The 20,967-nt window shown below is 43.4% G+C and overlaps 1 protein-coding gene across 4 annotated transcripts in view; it reads left to right on the forward strand.

The window, feature by feature from the left end:
* Positions 1 to 20,967, forward strand: part of GLI3 (GLI family zinc finger 3) — a 211,004-nt gene that overhangs the window by 183,070 nt on the left and 6,967 nt on the right. For all 4 annotated transcript variants that reach the window (XM_087766885.1, XM_087766894.1, XM_087766901.1 and 1 more), the window contains 3 exons: positions 16,946 to 17,095; positions 17,695 to 17,859; positions 20,246 to 20,536. In XM_087766885.1, coding sequence (XP_087623011.1) covers positions 16,946 to 17,095; positions 17,695 to 17,859; positions 20,246 to 20,536 — 606 coding nt within the window. The remainder of the gene's footprint in view (positions 1 to 16,945; positions 17,096 to 17,694; positions 17,860 to 20,245; positions 20,537 to 20,967) is intronic.

Genomic DNA, 20,967 nt, shown 5'->3' on the forward strand with positions numbered 1-20,967 from the left:
CAGCTTCTGCATTTGGTTTTGAGAGGGCTGGGCTGCATGGATTCATTTTTGCAGTCTCTTTTGTTTGTGTAACCTCTTAATAGAAAGAAAAAAAAAGGCAGATGAGCCTTTTCTCATGGTGAAACAAATTAGTGTTTTCCAGTGCTTAAACTTTTGCATGAGCGTGACTTTTCTTCAAGGTGTCGGGTGCCTAATCTATAAAATGAATGGGTGGTGGTTTTGTCAGGAGTGGGTCCTCTGGTGGCTTGCACTGTAGGTATGAGGTCTGCATATACCATTCTTACGTGTATTGCAGGGCTGAGATGCTGCAGTTCTCCGTGAGATAAAGTAGTCAAGCTGAAAATGAAACAAAGCTCTAACTGTATCCCTCCTTGTGTTTAGCAGAGATAAACTACAGTGGAGTCTCAGTGCTGCTCCGTTTGGCTTCTGGCAGCAGCTTTAATTGGTAAAATGCAGATTTTTTTTTTTGATCAAGAGAGGATTATTCTTGTTATCAGTCTGGAGCATCTTATTTCAAGATGAAAAGGCTTCGCTGAATTACAGATGCCAACATTTTTACAAAGCACTTTGGCGATTGACATCTCAAAGAGAAAGTATGATTTATTAGCCTATAATGGCTAACACTGAGCACTGGGCTAGGTCCCACTGATTTGTGAAATTGCTTAATATGAATTGCCTTTTTGTGTAATTCAAGCCCCAGGTTTTTCAAATAAACTTAGAATATGAAGTGAATGAAACATTACATACCTGGAAAGGGAAAAGGGTAATGGGGCTGTGTAGCTAAAAAGAAAGGAAAGGCAAAGGAAAAAGGGGGGAGGGGGAGAGAGAAAGAGAAGGAGAAAGAAAAGGAGAAAAAGAGAGACAGAAAAGAAAGAAAATGAAAAAGAAAGGCCTACTTCTAAATCCATCTTGGTGGTGCTTTTTTACAGTAGTTTGGTTGATATCTTGGCAGGGTAAAGATTAATAACAAGCCTTGTCGCTATCAGTACCTGCTTGTCGATTCCCTGTAACAGGGCTGTCTGTTCAGCATGGAAATTATTGATTAAATAAAAATTGCTATTAGATTGTGATGTGATCCATAATCACAAACAATGGTGGACATTCCTCTTTCAGATCCCAAGCCATGCATCAAGTTTTTCCTTGCAGTAATTTATATTGTGCTGACACTCGCACCCATTAGGCTTTTATCCTCTCCTACATGTGTCAAGAAAGCACTAAAAGAAAGAACAGCAGCAGCACAGCGGCAGGTAGGAACTCACTAAATTTTCAGAGAGAAGCACAACATAGCTTTGCTTTTAGTTAGCACCTTACCCCAGCAGTGATTTCTGCCAGATGAGGGCAACACACCTTGAATTCAGGGACCTTTTTCAGAGTGTTTTCAGTGAGGGCAAGAGCTTGCTCCGCAAATATTTGTACCTAAAATTACTACTGTCCTTTTTCCTTCCTTTATTCCCTTGGCTCTGATTTTATTTATGATCGTTGCTTAAGGTACGCCCGTGGTTAGACCCTTGTGCTGGTTTTGGCTGGGATAGAGTTAATTTTCTTCATAGTAGCTAGCATGGGGCTATGTTTTAGATTTGTGCTGAAAACAGTGTTGATAGTACAGAGATGTTTTAGTTACTGCTGAGCAGTGCTTACACATAGTCAAGGTCGTCTTTGCTTCTCACACCGCCCCACCAGCGAGTAGTCTGGGGGTGCACAAGAAGCTGGGAGGGGACACAGCCGGGACAGCTGACCCCAACTGACCAAAGGGGTATTCCACACCATATGCCGTCATGCTCAGCATATAAAGCTGGGGGAAGAAGAAGGAAGGGGGGCACATTTGGAGCGATGGCGTTTGTCTTCCCACGTAACCGTTACGCATGATGGAGCCCTGCTTTCCTGGAGATGGCTGCACACCTGCCTGCTGATGGGAAGCAGTGAATGAATTCCTTGTTTTGCTTTGCTTGTGCGCGCAGCTTTTGCTTTCCCTATTAAACTGTCTTTATCTCAATCCACGAGTTTTTTCACTTTTACTCTTCTGATTCTGCCCCGCATCCCACCGGGGGGGAGTGAGCGAGCGGCTGTGTGGGGCTTTGTTGCCAGCTGGGGTTAAACCACAACGGCTCTCCACGTCAGGACGATGTAGAAAGGGGATGCAGCCAGGGAGATCCACTATGGTTTTGTAGGGTGTTTTTAGCATTCTGGAGTGCAAAGGACAAGTGGGTTTCCTGTATTTACTTAGCTCTGATGCTTCCTAATTTGAGGAATCCAGGACTGGAGTGCTTCAGTTAAGACTGCATCACTTCAGCCTGAATTAATTAAAAAGATAGTATCTCACTGTTCTCTTCACAGCACATGTGAGCACTGTACCAACTTTCTTCCTCCTGTGACAGCCTTTGTCTAAAACTGACGGAAACTTAGTCAAAATGTTTTCCAGAGTTTGGCCCCTTACGGGAATTATGCCCACACAGCTTCTCTGTCCCTTTGTCTCAGAAAACTTAAACAATATATATGTCAAAACTGATCAAGCCCACCTGGTCTGGCTGCTAGGGAGAGGCGTTCCTGTAGCTCTGAACTGTGCATTGTAGATTGTTTTGCCAGTTACCAGCACTAGGCAGGATTACTAAAAGAGTTTTGTACCTCTGTACGAGAGCTGAGAATATGGAAGCTTAATACACTGTGGGTATGTGGGGTTTTTTTGTTAGTGTAATTTTTCTCAAAGTTAGTAAAATTAAGGCTTTATCCTTTAAACTGTTATCAGTGCTAATTATCATACAATGTATATTTCTGTGTCTCGCTACTGTTGGGGTAGTTTTTGCGTATCTTTCTTGTGCCTAAACCATTTCCAATATTATCACAGATAACCAAGAAAACGTTACCTGCAGTATTTGTCCATTTGCCACATTACACTCAGCTTAAAGAGTGTTTAACAGTGGTCTTAGCTTACTTCGTTATGCAGGGGAAATATGAAGTTTTCAGGCTTGGCCACTGTCATTTAAATCAAGAGACTACTTCATTTTGCAAAGCCGGAGCATGTGCCTTGCACACCTCCCTCCGGTGCAGCCACTTTCTCCGCGTGGATCAGAGCCAAGGGATTACCAGCCAGGAAATTAATTGCCAAGGGGATTCTGACACTTACGGTTAGTAAAAAAGGCTGGACAAAGAAGTGATTTTCATATCGCATTCTGTAGGCGCCAGGCTTCAACTCTGATAGTTTTTGGATGAGGGAGAGTTACAGCAATACAGGACTGCCCTTTGGTTTGCTCCTGCAGACTTCTGGGGCTGACTGCCAGCACAAGTTGTCCCATTCAGATGGTGCCATGGTGGTATATAGAAGAGATGAACCTTTGAGTTAAACCAGACTATCTAGGATTGATTTTTAGTTACCAGAAGCACCTGTAAGTTCACTGCAAGTCAATTAAAGTTACTGCATGGAATGCAGGGCAGAAAAATAATTGGCCTTGGCTCTTTTCTAAGCGCGTTAGGTGGTACTCCCATGTTCTACTAAGAGATCCTGTACAGTTTTCATTCCAACAGCTCAAACATACATCTCTAGTCTAGCTACAACACAAGACTGTCTATGGTATATACAAGAGAATAGAAAATGTTATCCTGTGGCAAGAGAGAGATGAAAGAAGGTATCTCTGCTGCCGCTCCCTGGAGCACCAAGGGTGACTAACGTCGAACATGACAGGCCTTTGCTAAGTCCGGCTTTGCTAGGATGTGGTTGGGATGACCAAGCCTAGTGCGGATGTGAAAGATAAATTCTAAATGCTTGAGCAGTGGAAAAAAGCTGAGGGAGGTCTCAGAGGAGCAATAAACTGTTGCACGTGCTGAAACTTGTTCGAAATGTTTCTTAGAGATGTTAGGAAGGAAGTGCCCAAAATATCATCTCCAGTTGAGTCGTGATGTCATGGCTTTAACACAACGCTGCTTCTGTCACCTACCAATGTTGTATTAATTCTACCAGGATCTCCTCTGTGATGAAACAAACATTAAAACATACATCGTCTAGTAAAGATTTTGGTAATGCTGATCACTTAGATAATTTTTCTTTGTAGTTTCTGTGAAAAGTGTTGTGTGTTTTTAAGTCACTACATTCCTGACTTTCTTAGGGGTTTTTGTGCATTTCATTGCAAAAAGTGGATCAGGCATTATCTCCTAATCTGAACTGCAGCTTTTGTAGATTATGTGTAAGGAGACACTAAGTGCATTTATTGAAAAAAAAACGCTGCTATTCAGCAGTCTCTTTCTGCAGACAAAGCATTGGTATTTTTATCATACGGGCAATTTGGATGTGTCTATGTGGTAAGCATAGGACTCTCTTTAAAAAAATTAAAAAGACTTACTGATTGATCTACACAGGAAGATCCTGCTGAGGAATATCTTTTCTTTCATTTTAAGTGGATCAGTGTTAGCTGTGCTGTAATCATTCAAAAAGTACTAAAAGCAGAAGAAAGCACATGGTTTTACAAAACCTGGTCCGAGGTTGAACTAAATGAAGTGCATATCGTTCAGCAAGTCCTGTCTACATGCTTAGTGTTACTGTCCATATGTTTAATACACTCTGAAGAGCAGATCCCATTTAATTGTCTGACATTTACCTTGCTATTTTTCCCCATTAGGAGCATAGGATTTTCAGTAAAAGAAGGCAGTGGTTTAACTTTTTTGTAAGGGATCGAGTACTTTGCTAATCCTTCTGTGTAGATAGATGACCCATTGTATCAGTCTGGGAGTTTGGAAGACTTCAAAATCTTATCAAAAGAGTACTTTTTAGCTTTTCCTTGTTCTACCTTGCTATAGCCTTTCATAGTTATAAGTTGGCTCATGGGATTAAGCGGTTTGTCTCTGCTAATATAAAATGATACAAAGCTGCTGTAATGTATGGTTACATTTTAACTCAAAGAGCCTGTTGGTACTAACCTGCTTGCAGTCTCTTCCCAAACCCTTGCACTGACAGGCAGTGTAAATTTTAACAGATTTTTGTCATTAAAACCATACAATTTTTATAAAACAGCTCTGGCTTTAGATATTCATTTGGTGCACCACAGTTGTTGAGATATTTTGCTGGGTCCTTTTTTACTTCCATTTTTTGCTGCTCAAGGCATCTTTACTGTTGAGCATTTATTTCTTGGCTCCACCAGTCTGGTCTGTGTTGTGGAATGTGAAGATTAGAAATATCTTCCAATTTTATTTTCTTGTGAACGTGTCCTGTTTTAAAGGAAAATATTATTACTTTGAGCGTGATTTGAACCCACGGCTCAATAACTAGCTATAAGAGCTGCTAAAGCCCTGCTCCTGCAGAGAGCTCAGTGCGTTTGGACCCAATCAAATTTAATGGGCTCCGGGCTGCCGTAAGAGCCCACGCGAGCAGAGCAGCTCGCAGAATCAAGATCTGCGCATCTCAGCTAGGAGCAACGGCTGGAATTTATCAAAGCCAAACAATATAGGGGGAGAATAGTTAATTTCAGGTTTAATATATACAGCAGGTCTGATTTCCATTGAAGTCAGATGAATTATGGTGGCAGGAAGGAGGCCTATAGATTTTTGTCTTTTGCAGCAGTGTGGGAAAACATCCAAAGTATTTAGTTCTTCTGCCTCGTGTGTGCTGGTGTGCTTCTTACAAAATCAGGACGGTATTTTCATTCTTCATACTATTTGCAAATAAGAAGAAATACCTTATTGTAATGCCTCTTTATGATGACTTCCTTCTCAAGTGTCCTGGCAGGAGTCCTCTGTGGTCTTTTTTTTGCCAGTGAGAAAAATCCAGAAATAGAATATATGCTTTTAAGTGTGTTACACTAACATCTGCAGCAGTGCTAAGTGCCGGGCTGTTCAGGTTTTTTTGGTTGTGGTTTTTTTTGGTTTTTTTTTTTAGGTAAGGCCTGTTTTTCACGTATGTTCTTGTTAAAGATTGTACACAGCTGTATGTGAGTTCAGATTTGTAAAGAAGGAAGTCAGCCGTTGCTCGTGTTGGGTACTGCTGTGAGGGAGTTTTAATGGGTTTTAATTTGGTTTTCCTGGAAATTTTGTAGCAGTTGCACATAAAATAAATTTTTATCCCTAAATGCAAAGATCATGAAGCAGAAAATTTTGAAGTCGAGCCTCAGGTGGTTTTCTCTCCTTCCATATTCAATCACCCCTAGAAGGTATCAGACAGTGTATTTTCTAGGCAGTATTCACTGGTAATCTCAGACCTAGCAAAGCGCAGGTGTTTGGTTCCAGGCCAGTCTTTACCCTCTTCCCCATCCAACTGTAGGAAAAACTCTGCCCTTGTTTGTGCACTGCTGCTTTGACTAGCTTGAGAGAGGAATGTGTAACAGATCTGCGGGGAATGTGGAGCTCTTTGCAATGAGGATCTCCTCTCTTGTGAGCTTATGGCAGGAACAGGCATTGCACCTCCTTGCAGTCATGCCGTAGAGCTGTTTCCTGAAGGCAGGAATCCTTCCTGCATCTCAAGGTGTAGCACTCCTGCCTGTAGCTGGCTCTCAGAAAGCCTGCGGGGAGAGCTTGTGTGCATGTGTGATGGAGAAAGAAGGAAGGAAAGCAGGCAGAACAGGCTGAGGATCATCAGTGCAGGGCTAGGGTATAGGATTTGGGAGAAGACCACCTTCACTTGCTATCGCAGTGCGAAGGCCAGCAACATCACAGTTCCATCACGTAGTCAGCAGCGGGATTTAAACCCTTCAGCCAGCGGCCTTTGTTCAGTCTCTTCTTCCAGCCCAGGCCTTTTGAGCCAAGTTTGAATTCTTCATCACTGGTGCACACTTCGCCTGGCTCCTTCCTCCCTCTGCTTTTCTCCACAAAATTAAAGTGACCCAAACTTGGTTATGTAAGATTATTTTTCTTGAAGTGATTTCTGTGCATTGTTGAAATCTTGGTGAAGGTGAGAGTTGCAATGGGGTTCTACCTGTCAGGTTGCCTTTTCCAAAAGGGATTACCCTCCAGCCAAAGGCTTTCTTGCTGTTAGCACAGCGGTTACATGGTCAGTGCAGCTTTCAAACTGTGCATCCAAACACACACGGTTTGCACCAAGAAAGATGCTGCTGGAGTGAGTGGAAGTTGGAGGAGAGTTTACCAGTGTCCACGCAGTGGCGTGGAGCACGTAATACAAACGGCAGGAGTTGTGCACAGGAGTGCTCTGTGGCGGAGACAGCTGGGAGGGCAGCCAGAGCAGGGAAGTCATGCAAACAACAGATGGATAGGAGAAAGAGGTTGGGAGAAATGCCAGGAGCGGTCAGCTTGCGGTTCGCCCCTTGTACTCTTTCAGGAGCAGTGGTGGGGCCACTGCTTCCCTGTGGACTTCTTCATCCCAGTGCCCCAAGAACTTAGTTGTCCTCATGGTCACCCTGTTGCATCTTTCCCTGCTTCAGCAGTTCTCAGGAGGGCAGGGCATGGCCTTGGAGGGCAGAGACATAACCAAAACATCCCCATTTGAGAAGAGTTGACTTGAGCATCTGGTTCGTGGTTTCCACTTTCAGTTCCTTCACTTCTCTGCTGCAGCTGCCTCACGCAAACGCAGTTAGCCCTGTCCTTGGGCAGGTCATGGATTCAGGTGGTTGGAGAGGTGGAGCTTTTTTTTTTTTTGGTAACATCACAAAATATGTAAGCTGTGATACCTTGCTTGAACTAAGGCAAGTGCAATACAGAGCATCAGTGCTGGAGGAACTGGCAAAGCCCAGTTACCACAGCAGCACGCATTTAAAAATTATTTCCATACATTTGGAAAAAAAAAGAGTAAAGAAAGCTGGAATTCCTGTAACATACCAGCTTCACCTATTAACCTCCCAGCTAGTAATACAAGAATGCAACCTTCAAGAAAGAGATGGCACTTGATTTTAAACAGTTATGGAAGAGAACATCAGAGAAGAAACAAAGCTGAGAGTCATCAAAGCATCTTTCCTACCACTGTAAAAGTGGAACGCTTAATGTCCACAACATTTATGTTGATGTTCTGGCAGAATCTCATTTATTAAATTTCCAGGTTTAGGAAATAAAGATGCAATTTCTGCCCGTTGCTGTATAGCTGTATGCTCTTACACAGGAAATCAAGGGAGAGCTGTAAAACATTGCCCTTGATGGAGCTGCATTTTGCTGCTAACAGACTTAGCTGTACTGTATATGTGAATACATGTATATTAAATGAAACAAGAGCAAGATGTGATCTTATTGGGAAAGAATCCCCGCAATATCCCATAAGTTCCATTCCCTCCACAGAATATCCCAAAGCCTACCAAAAAGCTGTCCAAAACCTGGAAACATAGATACAGGCTGAGGGAATTGGTTCCCAGCCTGACGAGCAAGCTGTGTTTGCCCTGTTGGTATTATATCATATCCATACTGTATAACTGCTATATCAGAGATTAAAAGAAGGTCATGCTGTATTATGAGCCGCTGTCTTTATTTTTAGGATTAGATAACTTTTCTCTTCCCCCTTTCCCCCCCCCACTGATTCTCTTTATGTCCTAAGGGCAGATCCTTTCTCTTGGGTCAGGAATGTAATAAGACAGGTTTTCCTCTCTCCAGGATATTGTGTCTGTCTCACTGTGTTTAAATTGCCACAGAAAGCTCTTCTGAGCAAAATACAGTATTTTCTTTGTACAAGAGCCAACGATTGACGTATCCTTGGGGACTTCTGTGTCTTTAGCATTTAAACATACAAGTTGGATATGTTTAACCTATTGATAGGCAATGAAGACAACTACAGAATTTGTTGCAAGAGAACAAAAGGAGAAGCAGAAAGAAAACATCTTTTTTTTCAACTTGGGGATTGAGAACTTTTATTGCTGTTGTTAGAGCAGAGAGATGAGAAAAAAAAAATCAGACCTATATTTTCAGCTGAAACAGGGAGGTGAGAAGAAAACAGTCCTGCTGGGTTGTGTCCTTTGAATTAGCGTATTCCTGTTTAATAGTAATACAGTTTCACATTTAGAGAACAAGACTTCTCCAAGCCCACACATAAAAAATTATCTGATTCACCATGGCTTGGTTAAACAGCGTTTGGGTCAAAAAGATGACTCCTGCTTAGGCTTAAGTAAACTGCACAAAATGAACATGTTCATTAATTATTATTAGTTTGACTGCTCTCGGTCTTTGTGCATTCCTCGCTTCCGAACTTGCGTACCCCAGGAGACAAGAACAGCCTCTTTCTATGTGTTGCACTGACCCCAGATCTTTAATACATTTTTAAACATGGCTGTGAACCTGGTCTTCTCCCAGTGGCAGCTGTGCTGGCCCAAGGCAGTTGTTGACCCCAACTGATATTGCAACATCTCAGGCTGCCTTTCACATGACAATGCCCCCTTGGATGCTGGAGTCAAAACAGCCAGATTAACCCAAGCCCTTTGGACCAAGGCAGGTGAATAAGCAGTTTCTGAGCTACTGAGGCAGTGATGTTGGAAGTACAGCAACATCTTGCTAAGAAAAGGTGATAAGCTGTTACAGGGCAGAACCACACAGTGTCTCAGCATGGCCAGAACACGATGTGATCTGCCCCCACCGCCACTTTCCTCCTTTCTTACTGTTTCCATCTTCTCTTCCAGCCGTTGGTTTCCATGCTGCCCTTCTCCTGTGCCTGTCATGCCCGTCCATCTACTTCTGTGGGCTGTCTCAAGTTATAAATCATCAATATTTTTCAGTTGACGTGGGCTTCTAATTTTGATCCCTCCCTTTCTTCATTGACTGCTGTTGCCAGTTCTCAAGGGACAGAGATGGGAATCTAGAATGGCACAGTAATAAATGAGCTTCAAGCATGAATTCAGCTGGAATGCTGACTGAGGTCTCATTTTTTTCTTATAATTAAATATTAACAGTTGTGTACACGGAGTTCATATATTAAGTTTGTAAAATCGTGTAAGTTATATTTCCTATTTTCCACATACTTCGCTCCTTTCTGAAATAGCCATCTTTTTGACTGAAACTTGAAATTTGAAATTTGACTGAAACTTGAAATTTGGTGATTTGATTTTTCTTAATGAGTAAAACCTTTTTAGTCACAGTGGAGTTACAAACATTTGCGGTACATATTTTTTTATACTTAAAAAAGTCACAATCCTCTTTCTCATGTGTAACTCCAAAATACCTGATTACTGAAATGTGGTACGCCACTAGTCCTCATTTACGTGTACAATCATGACCAAATCTAGGGCAGCGAGGGGCTTCATTTTTAATAGTGGAATACTTTGAAAATTTAGTATTGAGATCGAATGACAAGATCAAACACTGCATTCATTATATAGAGAGGAAATTGCCGTGCAGTGCTTTTAAGATCCATCTGATTTTAACTGTGGGTATTCCGTTTCAGCAAAGGTGTCAAGGCTGTCAAGGCGCTGACCTGCTTTGGGCCAGATCAGCGGATTGTAGAAATTGTCATGTTGCTAATCAGCGTTAGCAGAGATCTGTCATAACGGCATTTCTTAAATCTTCCATAAAGTATGCAAGACGGCTGCAAGAATTCTAATAGAATAACAACAAATGCATCCAAAGTGAAGGAAGCAGGAGTGGAGGTAGTTATCTGAGCTTCTCCACAGGCATGTGCCTATGCAGAAATGCAGAGTTCTTCATGTATAGCTATAACTTTGACTTGGCTTTAGGAACTGCAAGCAGCTTAAGCGTTTATGCCACCATAAAGGTTTAAAGCAGCTTAAGTGCTTCTTCCGTCTCAGGAACTAAAAATGGCTTAAGTACTTATGCCACCCTAAGGACATGAGGTCAAAAGCCTACTCTTGACTTGTGCAGCAGGGAGGAGACATTAGTCTCTCATGGTTGTTTAGCCTGGTTATGCCTGCAAATGATCTTTAGTAGGGAAAGGACAGAAGGGATCCATACCTATTTTCCAGCAGATAAGAGGAAATTAAAATGCATGCATTGTTCTAGCAGAGTCACAGAGGTTAGAGAGAGACTCGATTGCAGTGATTGGAATGTGTCCGAAAAGTCTGCTGGGGATTTCACTCCACGGAGATGCAGGTTTTTTTCCTCCTCACAATGGGATTTTTATTGTTGCAGGATATTTCCTGCCTCACCAGGACCTCCTTCATATCCTGACTTCTTTACAAAGCTTTTGTCTGTCCATCTTGCTGTGGATCATGGAGTTAATCTTTATCGAGATGTTAATGAGATGGTAGGGAGGCCTGCCTGATGTCATCTCTTAGTCGCCTGACTACCTAAAATGGTAGCGAGCAGCAGTTATGAGACATGGATTGCATCCCTGGGGAGCAGGCAAGCATGGGTACTTGCTTGCTAGTGCTGCCCTGTCACTTTTTTGAACGCTGATAACTCTTCACTCAGATATCTCAGGAAGCTGTGTGGGTCAAGAACCTCAAAAGTATGCACACCACTCGTGAACAAGTGACTACTTTTAGTGGGAATCAGAGACCTAAATACTTCTATGCATGTGGGCTCTAGCTTTTCTGGGTCTTAAGTCTCCACCTCTACTGTGGCTGTAGTAGTAGGTACTATTTCCCAAGGTTTGTTGTTAGGAGGGGTGCATTCACAAGCTATGAGGTACTCAGATGCTTTGGTAATGGTCTCAAGTCCAAAGCGAAGGAGAGATCTATACTTACACCTGAGGACAGGGAAGTTTGAATTCTCTTGGGCCAAGTCTGGCGAGCTCTGCTGTACTTCACACTATTCTGGTCAAGAAGGTTGAAGTCGTACTAGAGCAAGTGAAGAGGAGGGATGACAGGACCATCCCTGGGGAGGGATGGACTAACACAGTCCTGGAAGGGGCAATGAGGAACCTGGGAACAAAATGGGAGACAGGACACAGGGACTTCCACACTTCAAGCCAAAGCAGGGTAAGAGGGGGAATGAGGACTTGGTCATCCTAGAGAAGACCAGAAGGAACCAGGTTATTTAATCCAGCAAACGAAGGCAGAGAGGGAGAGTGCTGTCTGTCAGTTAGTTGGAGTAGGGGAAGGAGAGAAATAAACACCATGCAGGGAAGCAGAGCTGTTTAAGCTAAAGGATAGTGTTGGCACAAGAACAAATGAATATAAATTGGCTGTGAATAAACTGAAGCTAGAAATTAGTTGCTTACCAGTAGAGGAGTAAGTTCCTAGAAGAGCCTTCCACTGGGAGCAGAGGGAGCTGATCACCAGTGTACTTAGAAGACGAAGCTTGCTCCGTTCATGACCAGGATTATGTGTATCGGGGCTTGCCACAGCGAGGGATGGGCCTGATGACCAGGAACCCTCCTCCTGTTTCTAACTGTATGTGGGCTTAAGGACAAATCTACATCCCCTATGCAAAACACATAAATTAGAGTGTTCCCTGCAGGACTTACAGGTCAGGGACAGCTCATCCCCTTCCAAACCAGCCTCAGAGCTATCCAGTCTGTTACTGCCGGACACAATCTCTGCACATTTCCTCTCTGCAGCCCGTGGGCTCTGCAACTCCCTCGTGCAGCTGCGGGATGAGCTGTGTTTAGCGGCCGTTCCACTGTAAGGCCTCTTCGCCGGTCGCTCTTCATCTCCTACGCAGCAAATGCAGTGGCTCTGCTGGTTTGAGGGACTTTCTGTGGCAGTACAGTCCAGGGGGAGATTTGTGCTAGAAGATGGCTTAAATGCTGCTTCTGCTTGATGTCAGTAGTGAGATTTAGTGAGGAGTTACTTAGCACCTCCTTTTTTAATTTTTAAAATACAGGGAAATAACTGTGAGAAGATAAAAGTCTAAAATTGTCATTGTATAGTTGAAATTAAACCAGTTTTTGGCAATGGTGGTATGCCTTCCACTGTGCCAGTAACTTTACCACGTTATAGCAATACAGCATGGTCTCTTCCCAGTTGTCTCCTAGCATACGCTAGGGTAGTGTGTCTAGGTTAGAAAGCAGAATCAGGAGATTTTCCCAGTGTTTTCTACTTTATCCACCAAATAACGCTTTGCTTTCAGATGCAATCTCGGTTGCAGGTGGCAATCATTCTTTTTCTGTTGTTCCTAACTCTTTCCACTGGTATGAAGGGGCTTTCCTCCTGCTGTTTGACTACAGTGAGAGCACATTGGGCCTTTGTTTATGTACTGAATAGCTAATGGGTACCAAGCAGTCAGCTAGGATATGCTTAGATACTCCTTTTCTTCTAAAAAACACGCGGAGGCGGGAAATAGAACACTTAAGATTATTGCAGATCCTACCTCCAGTGTCACCTCACATCATCTGCTACAAGATGGAGCTGCACGTGTGGTGATTATGTGAGAACAGGTATGTTTTAAGGTGTTCTCTTTTTAAATAGTATTTGTTACCCTGTAAGCATTTATGCTTCCAGGACACTGCAGGTTGTGCTTCACATTGCCTCTGTTTTTTGAGCTTCCCCAGTAGAGATGACAGGCCAACTTCAACCTTGATTTCAATGAATTTGGTGGTATTTTTGCTCTGGAATTGAAATCCGTCTTAGAACTTCCTCTTTCAAAGCCAGGGTGTTCTGAGACCAAAATCCGTATTTAGGTCAGCTCCCTCTGTTCATTTTAGGGTATTTTGGAGCCAAATGGTAATGGCAACATTTTTTAAAGAAAAGAAAATGAGCCAGGACAGACTGAGGTTTGGTAATGAGTATTGAAGTGGCATGAAAGTGACTGGTATTCTGCAAATGACCCCTGTGTTCAGCAGCTTTTTGGAGCTGTGTGCAATGGGAGATAGCTAGTAGAATTCCAGTTTTTAATGGGGGCTTTTTTTTTCAGGTCAGAAATTCTTAATAATACAGAGCTGGTGCTTCAGAGCTTTATGTTAGCAAACCTGACACTAGGGAGTAATATCATTGGCTTTCATGCGCCTATTTACTGTAATAAGGATTACCAGTGTAAGTAAAACTTGCAGGTTTGGGCCTACAAAATTAAAAGAAAAGCCTTTTCACACCCTGAAACTGCATCAAAATTCAATTTCACCAGGAAAAAAAAAAATCCTTCTGATCTAGTCCCTGGAATGTGACATTTCATGGGTGTAATAAGGTTACAAACAGATTATAAATTGAAACCCTATAAATCCTTATTGTACCATACCAAAGCTTCTGCTTTGCATAATACTCTTATTCCTGACTGTTCTTTGTTTTACAAGCTCAAAACTATTCATTCCCTCTCATAATAGAGACCAGGGAGCCAAAAACACCGTGCTAAATCCAAAGGTAATTATCTGAGTCAAAGGACCTGAATGCCAGAGTTCACAAACTTCTGAACTTTTCTAATTGCCGTTGTTTGCACAGTGAGACCTCCCTCTTCCTTTAAACATGGTGTAAGTATTGCACATTGTTTCTGCCAAATGATGATGATAAAAAATCCCAGTGTAGATTTAGTTCCTGTTTTGTATTTGTGTAGTTCTGCCTGCGTGTCCGTAGCAGATGACTGATCAGTTTTCAAAGCATAACTTGAGCGAGTGAGGGCATTTGAATCTGGCCCTGCATGGTCAGGATTACAAATGCTGTCAATCTTCTTACCTGAGAGCACTGTTGGTTTCTGCTGTTGGCTTCTTACTTGTGCTGATTTAATGTCTAGCAAGTGTCTTCTTCCAGACCAGCCTTCCAGTATTTGGGCATGTGTATAGGTCTGCTAAAATATCACCCCTCTGCAAAAAGCAAATGAGCAGCTCATCTGAGGGCTAAAGAAATCACCAAGATTAGCAGATGATGTCATGGGCTCATTTCTTCTAGGCTTTACCTGAAGGTGAGGATAGGATGCTCAGAGGGGTTGAATGAGAATGAGATGGCTTTGCAGGTGAGCTCTCAGAGGCCACTTGGAGCATCAGAGCAATGAGGGAAAACGCTGCAAAGAGGTGTTCGATTGTAGGAAGGGCAGAGGGAGTAGGAAAGGAGTGACAGGATAAGAGAGCAGGGCAGAGGACTGTGGAGGAACACAGTTGTGCAGTGACCTGAGGGTGATCACAAGATACTTGACAGGTGAGCCGGTGGAGTGATATAAAGAGGCGAATGATCAAGTCACCATCCCGGGCAAGCTTTGTCAGCCGCTGCAGTGAGCCTGGGCTGGGGAGGGAATGAGGAAGGGAGTCTTATGCCCATGAGAAAGGCCAGTTTTGGAGGATGCTCACGCTGATAAAGGCTAGAGGTCTGGAGCAAGGAGCACCTTCGTTTGCAGGCACAAAGAGAAACAGTGTCCTATAGAGAATTTCTCTGAAAGAGCTTCCATGGTGCCTGAGCGTCCACACAGCGGGAGGTAAAGGGAGGTGCTGTTGTGAACTGATTGAACCAGCCTTGAAGTTTTTGTATCAGATGGAAAGCCTGTGTCACACACTCAGTTTACATTTCCCTCTTGGCCATGTAGGTTTAAGCAAATAACTCACAGTCTGTAATGTTTACAGAAAGATTTGGCCAAGAATTACTTTAAGTTACATTGAGTTTTGTCCTGTTACTTCTTTCTCTTTCAGGAAAGAAGAGTGCACTTTAACCTCCTTGTACTCTTCCGATGCCATTTCACAGCGCGGGGCGTTTGTACACTTTTGGTACAGGCGCGTGTAGTACAAATGGACTAGGGGTCTGCACTTGAAACATAAACTCCTGCAGATTACGTGTTGTACGTTGTCCAGCACATCTGCTCTGTTCCTGCGCCCCATCGCAACTTTTAAGAAATGGCAATAAAGTTTCAGAAAGAGAAAAAGAGCAGTCATCTTTTATAGGCAATGCACATCTGTTTGCCATGGCAATGCTGCATAATTGTGAACATAAGTGATTTTATTTGGTTTTCTGATTGTTTTCAGGACTTCAGAAAAGATCGGGATTATCTTCTTTGTGTTCCAGTATGTACTACTGAGTTTCTGTACGGCTGGCTTTTTCTGTGCGCTACTTACGGAGCAGATACAGATTTCATCCCCGTGCTGTGATCAGATATAAACTCTGGAAGGAGTTTGTCTTGTACCTTAATGGAAATAATCGCATTTGCTGAGAAATGTGGCCATCTAGTGGCACAGCTAGCAAGCTGTGGTAGAAAATACAGCAATGGTGAAGTCTCTGAGTCAGGCTTTCTCCAAGAGTCCGGGAGGACGAGTCAGGTAGCTCTTGCTGAAATTCCAGCCTTCATAAAACTTTGAAAGTCTGGGCATAGGTGCTTTTTTTGTTTTCTGAAGCTGTGCAAAAAATCCAAACAGTTAAACCTTGAAAAAACAAACCAATATTGAAGCTGGCCCTGATTCGTCTGCCTGTTTCTACTCAGAAACACAATCAGCGGGAATTAAATCCATATTTAAATACTCTGCTGAACTGGATCTTAGTGAAGGGAACAGAGCAAGCTACCTTTCTGGAACAGTAAAAGGTACACAGCCCCAGCCTCTACCTGGATACACTCACGCAGGTGACACGGACCACAGCAAGACACATGCATGCCTGTCAGCAGGCCTGGGGCAGGTGTCAATCCCAGAGGCTTTCAGGCAGAGACATACTTGGCAATGGCAAAAGCTGGCTTGATGGATGCTTCTGTGCTCAGAGTTTTTAGTTACTGCAGCGCGTAGCGTTTTGTTTCTGCTGCCACATGTACGCTAACCCAATACATTTACTGAAAGAAAATACAGTGAGTTAAAAGTTTTGGTTGAAATGTGGTTTAGCAGTTCTGTTGACTTTTCAGGTTGGAGGACATGGTTTTAAAAGCCGAATTTTGTAAACCTTGTTTGTGGTGAGTGGCACTTAAGTGAGGCTTCCCTGATCTGGGAAAGCATTACTCAGTGTGAATCACGCAAGTGGTGCCGAGCGTGAGGTTATCCAGGATCCGTTTAACACCCTGTATCCCTGAGGCTTGACCCAAAGCCTGTTGACGTCAGTAGAAACAAATTCATGGGCCGTAGTGGGCTTCCAGTGAGATCTACGATTGGAATCCTGTGATCGCTTTGGAGCGCAGACAATTTTCTTACTCTTTTAGTACAGCAGGATCCTGGTTCACGCCTGAGCCTCTGGTGCCGTTCCAGTACGAAGTTACAGTAAGGCTGATGACGATGTTATATTTCTGTTAAGTTGTAATCTCTCTTCTACCTCAACAGCATATAAACAATGACCATATACACGGTGAGAAGAAAGAGTTTGTGTGCCGATGGCTGGACTGTTCCCGGGAGCAGAAACCATTCAAAGCCCAGTATATGCTGGTGGTCCACATGAGGAGACATACAGGGGAAAAGCCACACAAATGCACTGTGAGTAAAGGGGGCTGAGCTCCAGGCTCGGACAGGGGAGCTGGGGCTGCGCAGGGAACAGAGCGGCGCACATGTTGCATTCCCTGATCTCTTGTCTGTCGGACATTTGTTGGAGAAGAGACTACCACGTATGCTTCATTATTCAGCTCGCCCAGGTGACAAGAGCTTTAGGAGAGGGGATTCACGGGATAATTTGGCCCACTTCCTCAAGTTTAAAGGGCAAAGAAGCCCCAAAAGGCATTATTAAACACGGCTCAGTTTGCTTAATTATTTAAAAGCACTTTCTCTTACAGAGCTACGTCTGGGTGTTATTGCTGGCCACCAGCCTCCTAGTGACTTTGCAATGGATTTCTGTCTTAGACGAAGTACATAAATCCTGTGCTCTCCTGTAAGAGAAGATTTACATAATGCCGGAAGCATTTTAACTTGAGCTGTGAAGGGGTTTGCCTAGGTAAAATTAATATCCAACAAATCAAATCAAAATTACATTGGGCAAGATTATGAAGGCTCGGAAAGTTTCTAAACTTTTATAGGACAGCTCTTGCCATTTCCTGCAAGTCCAAAGATTGAAGTTAATCCAGACTTATTCTTGTCTGCAGTTTGAAGGTTGTACAAAGGCCTACTCCAGGTTAGAAAACTTGAAAACGCACTTGAGATCTCACACTGGAGAGAAACCATATGTGTGTGAACACGAAGGCTGCAACAAAGCTTTCTCCAACGCGTCCGACAGGGCCAAGCACCAAAACAGGACTCATTCCAATGAGGTAAGTAAGCATAGCTTCAAGAAAATAACAAAATCCAGAGTCGAACAGACTTACAATGGAGGGGCTCGTCCAGCGCCCGGAGCGCGTCCCCTTGCCTGGGTCGGTGGTGACACCTGGCGGCTGCCGCGCCGCAGCTCCCGCCGCATCTTGCAGCGTCCTCTTTGGCTGCTGCGGACAGATGTAGGGAGGCGTCGAGGGTGTGGAAAATTTGGGTTGCCCTTGTAGGTTCTGAGTTACGCCTTTTTCTTCTTCTCTGGGCTATTTCACTCTTCTTTCTGTCCCGAACAGACCTCACAGAGTAGCGATGCAGTGGAGGGAATTTGATCTTTCTCGAGCAAACCAGCTTTGGCAGTCACAGCCGCCTCCCAGACTCTGAGTGTAACAGCTCTTTATTACTTTGTGGTTCCCATTACTGCTGCCCCCTCTTTCACGAATCACACCATCTTCATGTCTTGTCCCTGTTTTATTGTTCCATTTCAGGTTACACAGGGAGTCACATCATCTCAGTCTCACATCCTGGGGGAGCCCTGTCTCTCCTCCTTGACCTGTCTCTATACTCCTTCTAGCCTAAAGCCAAAAATACTGGAAGGACAGGACATAGCAGAATGCGGGTATCCAAACATTTCCACATGGCTTGTACCCTTCTCTGTCAGGTCTGTCGCAGGCATTCACTAGGGCTGGCAGAATCTCCTGGGAGCATTCATCTTCTTCCAGTCCCCTGGTCCCTGCAGCATCTCTTGAGTCGCAAGGGAAGCAGAGCGCGTTGCACATCTCTGAGTTCGCCCCATCCCTGCAGTGTGTGCTCTCAGCAGCCCAACAACTGCATTGAAGCCCAGCAGCAATTTTGTGAATTGTCACCAAGGTGGAAAGAAGTTCATCAAAGTCTCGCCAGTAGCTGACAGAGCTTTCGTTTCATTCACTGTCTGAACCAATCTGTTTGTTTCCTAATTGATGAGTAAGATCCTCACAAACATGCAGACGTGACCCGGAGTCTCTGTTGTTTTAAGATCAGGATTGCACGTCTAACACTAGGTCACCAAAAAAAATTTTCTGCTGTGCATCATTTCTGGTAGCGGCCCCAGCAAAGTCAAATGAAAAATTTCCTTCACCATTATTTCCCAATGAAACGCGCTAACAGACTTAGGCAGCATATACTGATATAGTGCCATGAGTACTATGGAAAGCACAGACCCAATTCAGTACGTCCTGGCAGTGCCATTTTGGTTCTAAGTTGGTAACCTACAGACAGATGTAAAAGCAGCTGAGGTATCTTGATAGAGATCTGCCCTGTACATATATAGAAGAGAACTAATTGATTTGTACTTCCGTAACATCTTGAGAAAGCCTTGCTCAGTAGCTCAGCATCAACTTCAAATTGCTCACAATTGACATTTTTGCTCCTATTCAGGTCAAAGGGAGGTTTTCAGCTGCTGACGTCCGTGGAAGCAGGCTTAGGCCTTAGATAGCCATTAGGAAGCGACATTTGTCAAAGGCTCCACAGTGCCGTGTGTAAGCAGACAGAGAACCTCTTTGAGGAACTCTGCATGAGGATCTCTTTTTATTTCTCGAGGGCTGGTACAAGTAAGACTTAAAAATAGTAGTTTCTTGGAAACAATTCTGTAATAAAAGTGAGTGAATGTACTTTGTTTCCTGAGGCAAGTAAAGTGTTTAGGAAGGGCTCAACTCTCCCTTTCTAATTCTCTTACAAAACAAGAACAAAGAAAGTCTTCGTGAAATTATAAAACAGTAAATTTACTTCATTCTGCATTGCTTAGTGAAGTACAGGAGCTCACAGACAAAGGATGGTGGTTTTAAAGAAAATGAGTGATTAGTTATGCTAGTAGCAGTGATAGTACTACTGCATATATTGCTGCAACATGAAAATGCTTACAGCACCGAATCCCGTGCTTTGACATTATTCTGATGATCTGAAGGGGCCAGGAAGAAAATTCTTCTTCAGGTAATCCTGTCTGAACATACGTCCCAACATGTTTTGAAGGGAGTTGTTTGCCTCTGAATGTCAAGGTAGTGGGCATACTAGAAACAGGCTATCCAACTGCTGAGGGCAATGGGCAGGATAGAAAGTTAGGCCAGTCTTCATAAACTGCCGTGGCTCTGTTGACTCACCTGCTGTGATAAGTCAAAGCTGTGCTGGTTCATATCATGAGAGGCTCTGCCCTTTGCAAACTAGGCAGCATTAATGGGTACCTTCAAAACCAAGGGGAATTAATAGGTTTGACTAGGTGCAGTCACTGTAGAGACCATAAATTAGATAACAAATTCACTGTGAAAGCGTGTAACTGTAACACCAGCTGTGCTCCAAGGAGCTCTTCAGGAGTCCCACATGGAATTAAATCTAATTTAACTGTTTCTCGTCGCTTGGCAGAAACCATATGTTTGCAAGATACCGGGCTGCACAAAGCGCTACACAGACCCCAGTTCTCTCCGGAAACACGTGAAGACCGTGCATGGCCCGGAGGCACATGTCACCAAGAAGCAGCGGGGAGATATCCATCCAAGGCCTCCACCACCGAGAGACCCAGGCAGCCACTCTCAGACCCGGTCACCAGGCCATCAGACTCAGGGTGCAATTGGTGAGCAGAAGGACCTCAGCAACACTACCTCAAAGCGTGAAGAATGCCTCCAAGTGAAAGCAGTCAAGTCAGAAAAACCAATGGTATGCAATACACCGTGCCGCTCCCTTTGTCCTTTTTCTTCTTGCAATGGGCAAGAAGAATTTCATAATAATCACTTTATGAAATGCTCAAGCCTGTAAATTCTAGCTTACAAGGTTAGGTTTTGTGAGGTTTTCTTTTTCGTTTACATTATAAAATGTTTTTAAAGCCTAAGAAATAGCAAATAAAAAGATTACATCTAATCTGTGCAATATGCAGTAAGTGCAGTGTTGGCAACTCTCACAATAATTGTTTCTCTTAAAGCTCCATCTTTTGGAATCAGCATATTATGAGAAAATCACAGCCTTCATTTTTAAAAAGGCATTTTTTTCCACTCTCCTGTTTACAGAAGAAAGTTAGAGAATATGAATCCTGCAGGCTCAAAACCAGAATGTGAAAAAAAACAAGTCCAAAAGACTAAAATGATGATATT

This window comes from Nipponia nippon, unplaced genomic scaffold, assembly GCF_047370975.1.
Source record: "Nipponia nippon isolate SJK-2023a ecotype South Korea unplaced genomic scaffold, ASM4737097v1 scaffold_1, whole genome shotgun sequence".
NCBI lineage: Eukaryota > Metazoa > Chordata > Aves > Pelecaniformes > Threskiornithidae > Nipponia > Nipponia nippon.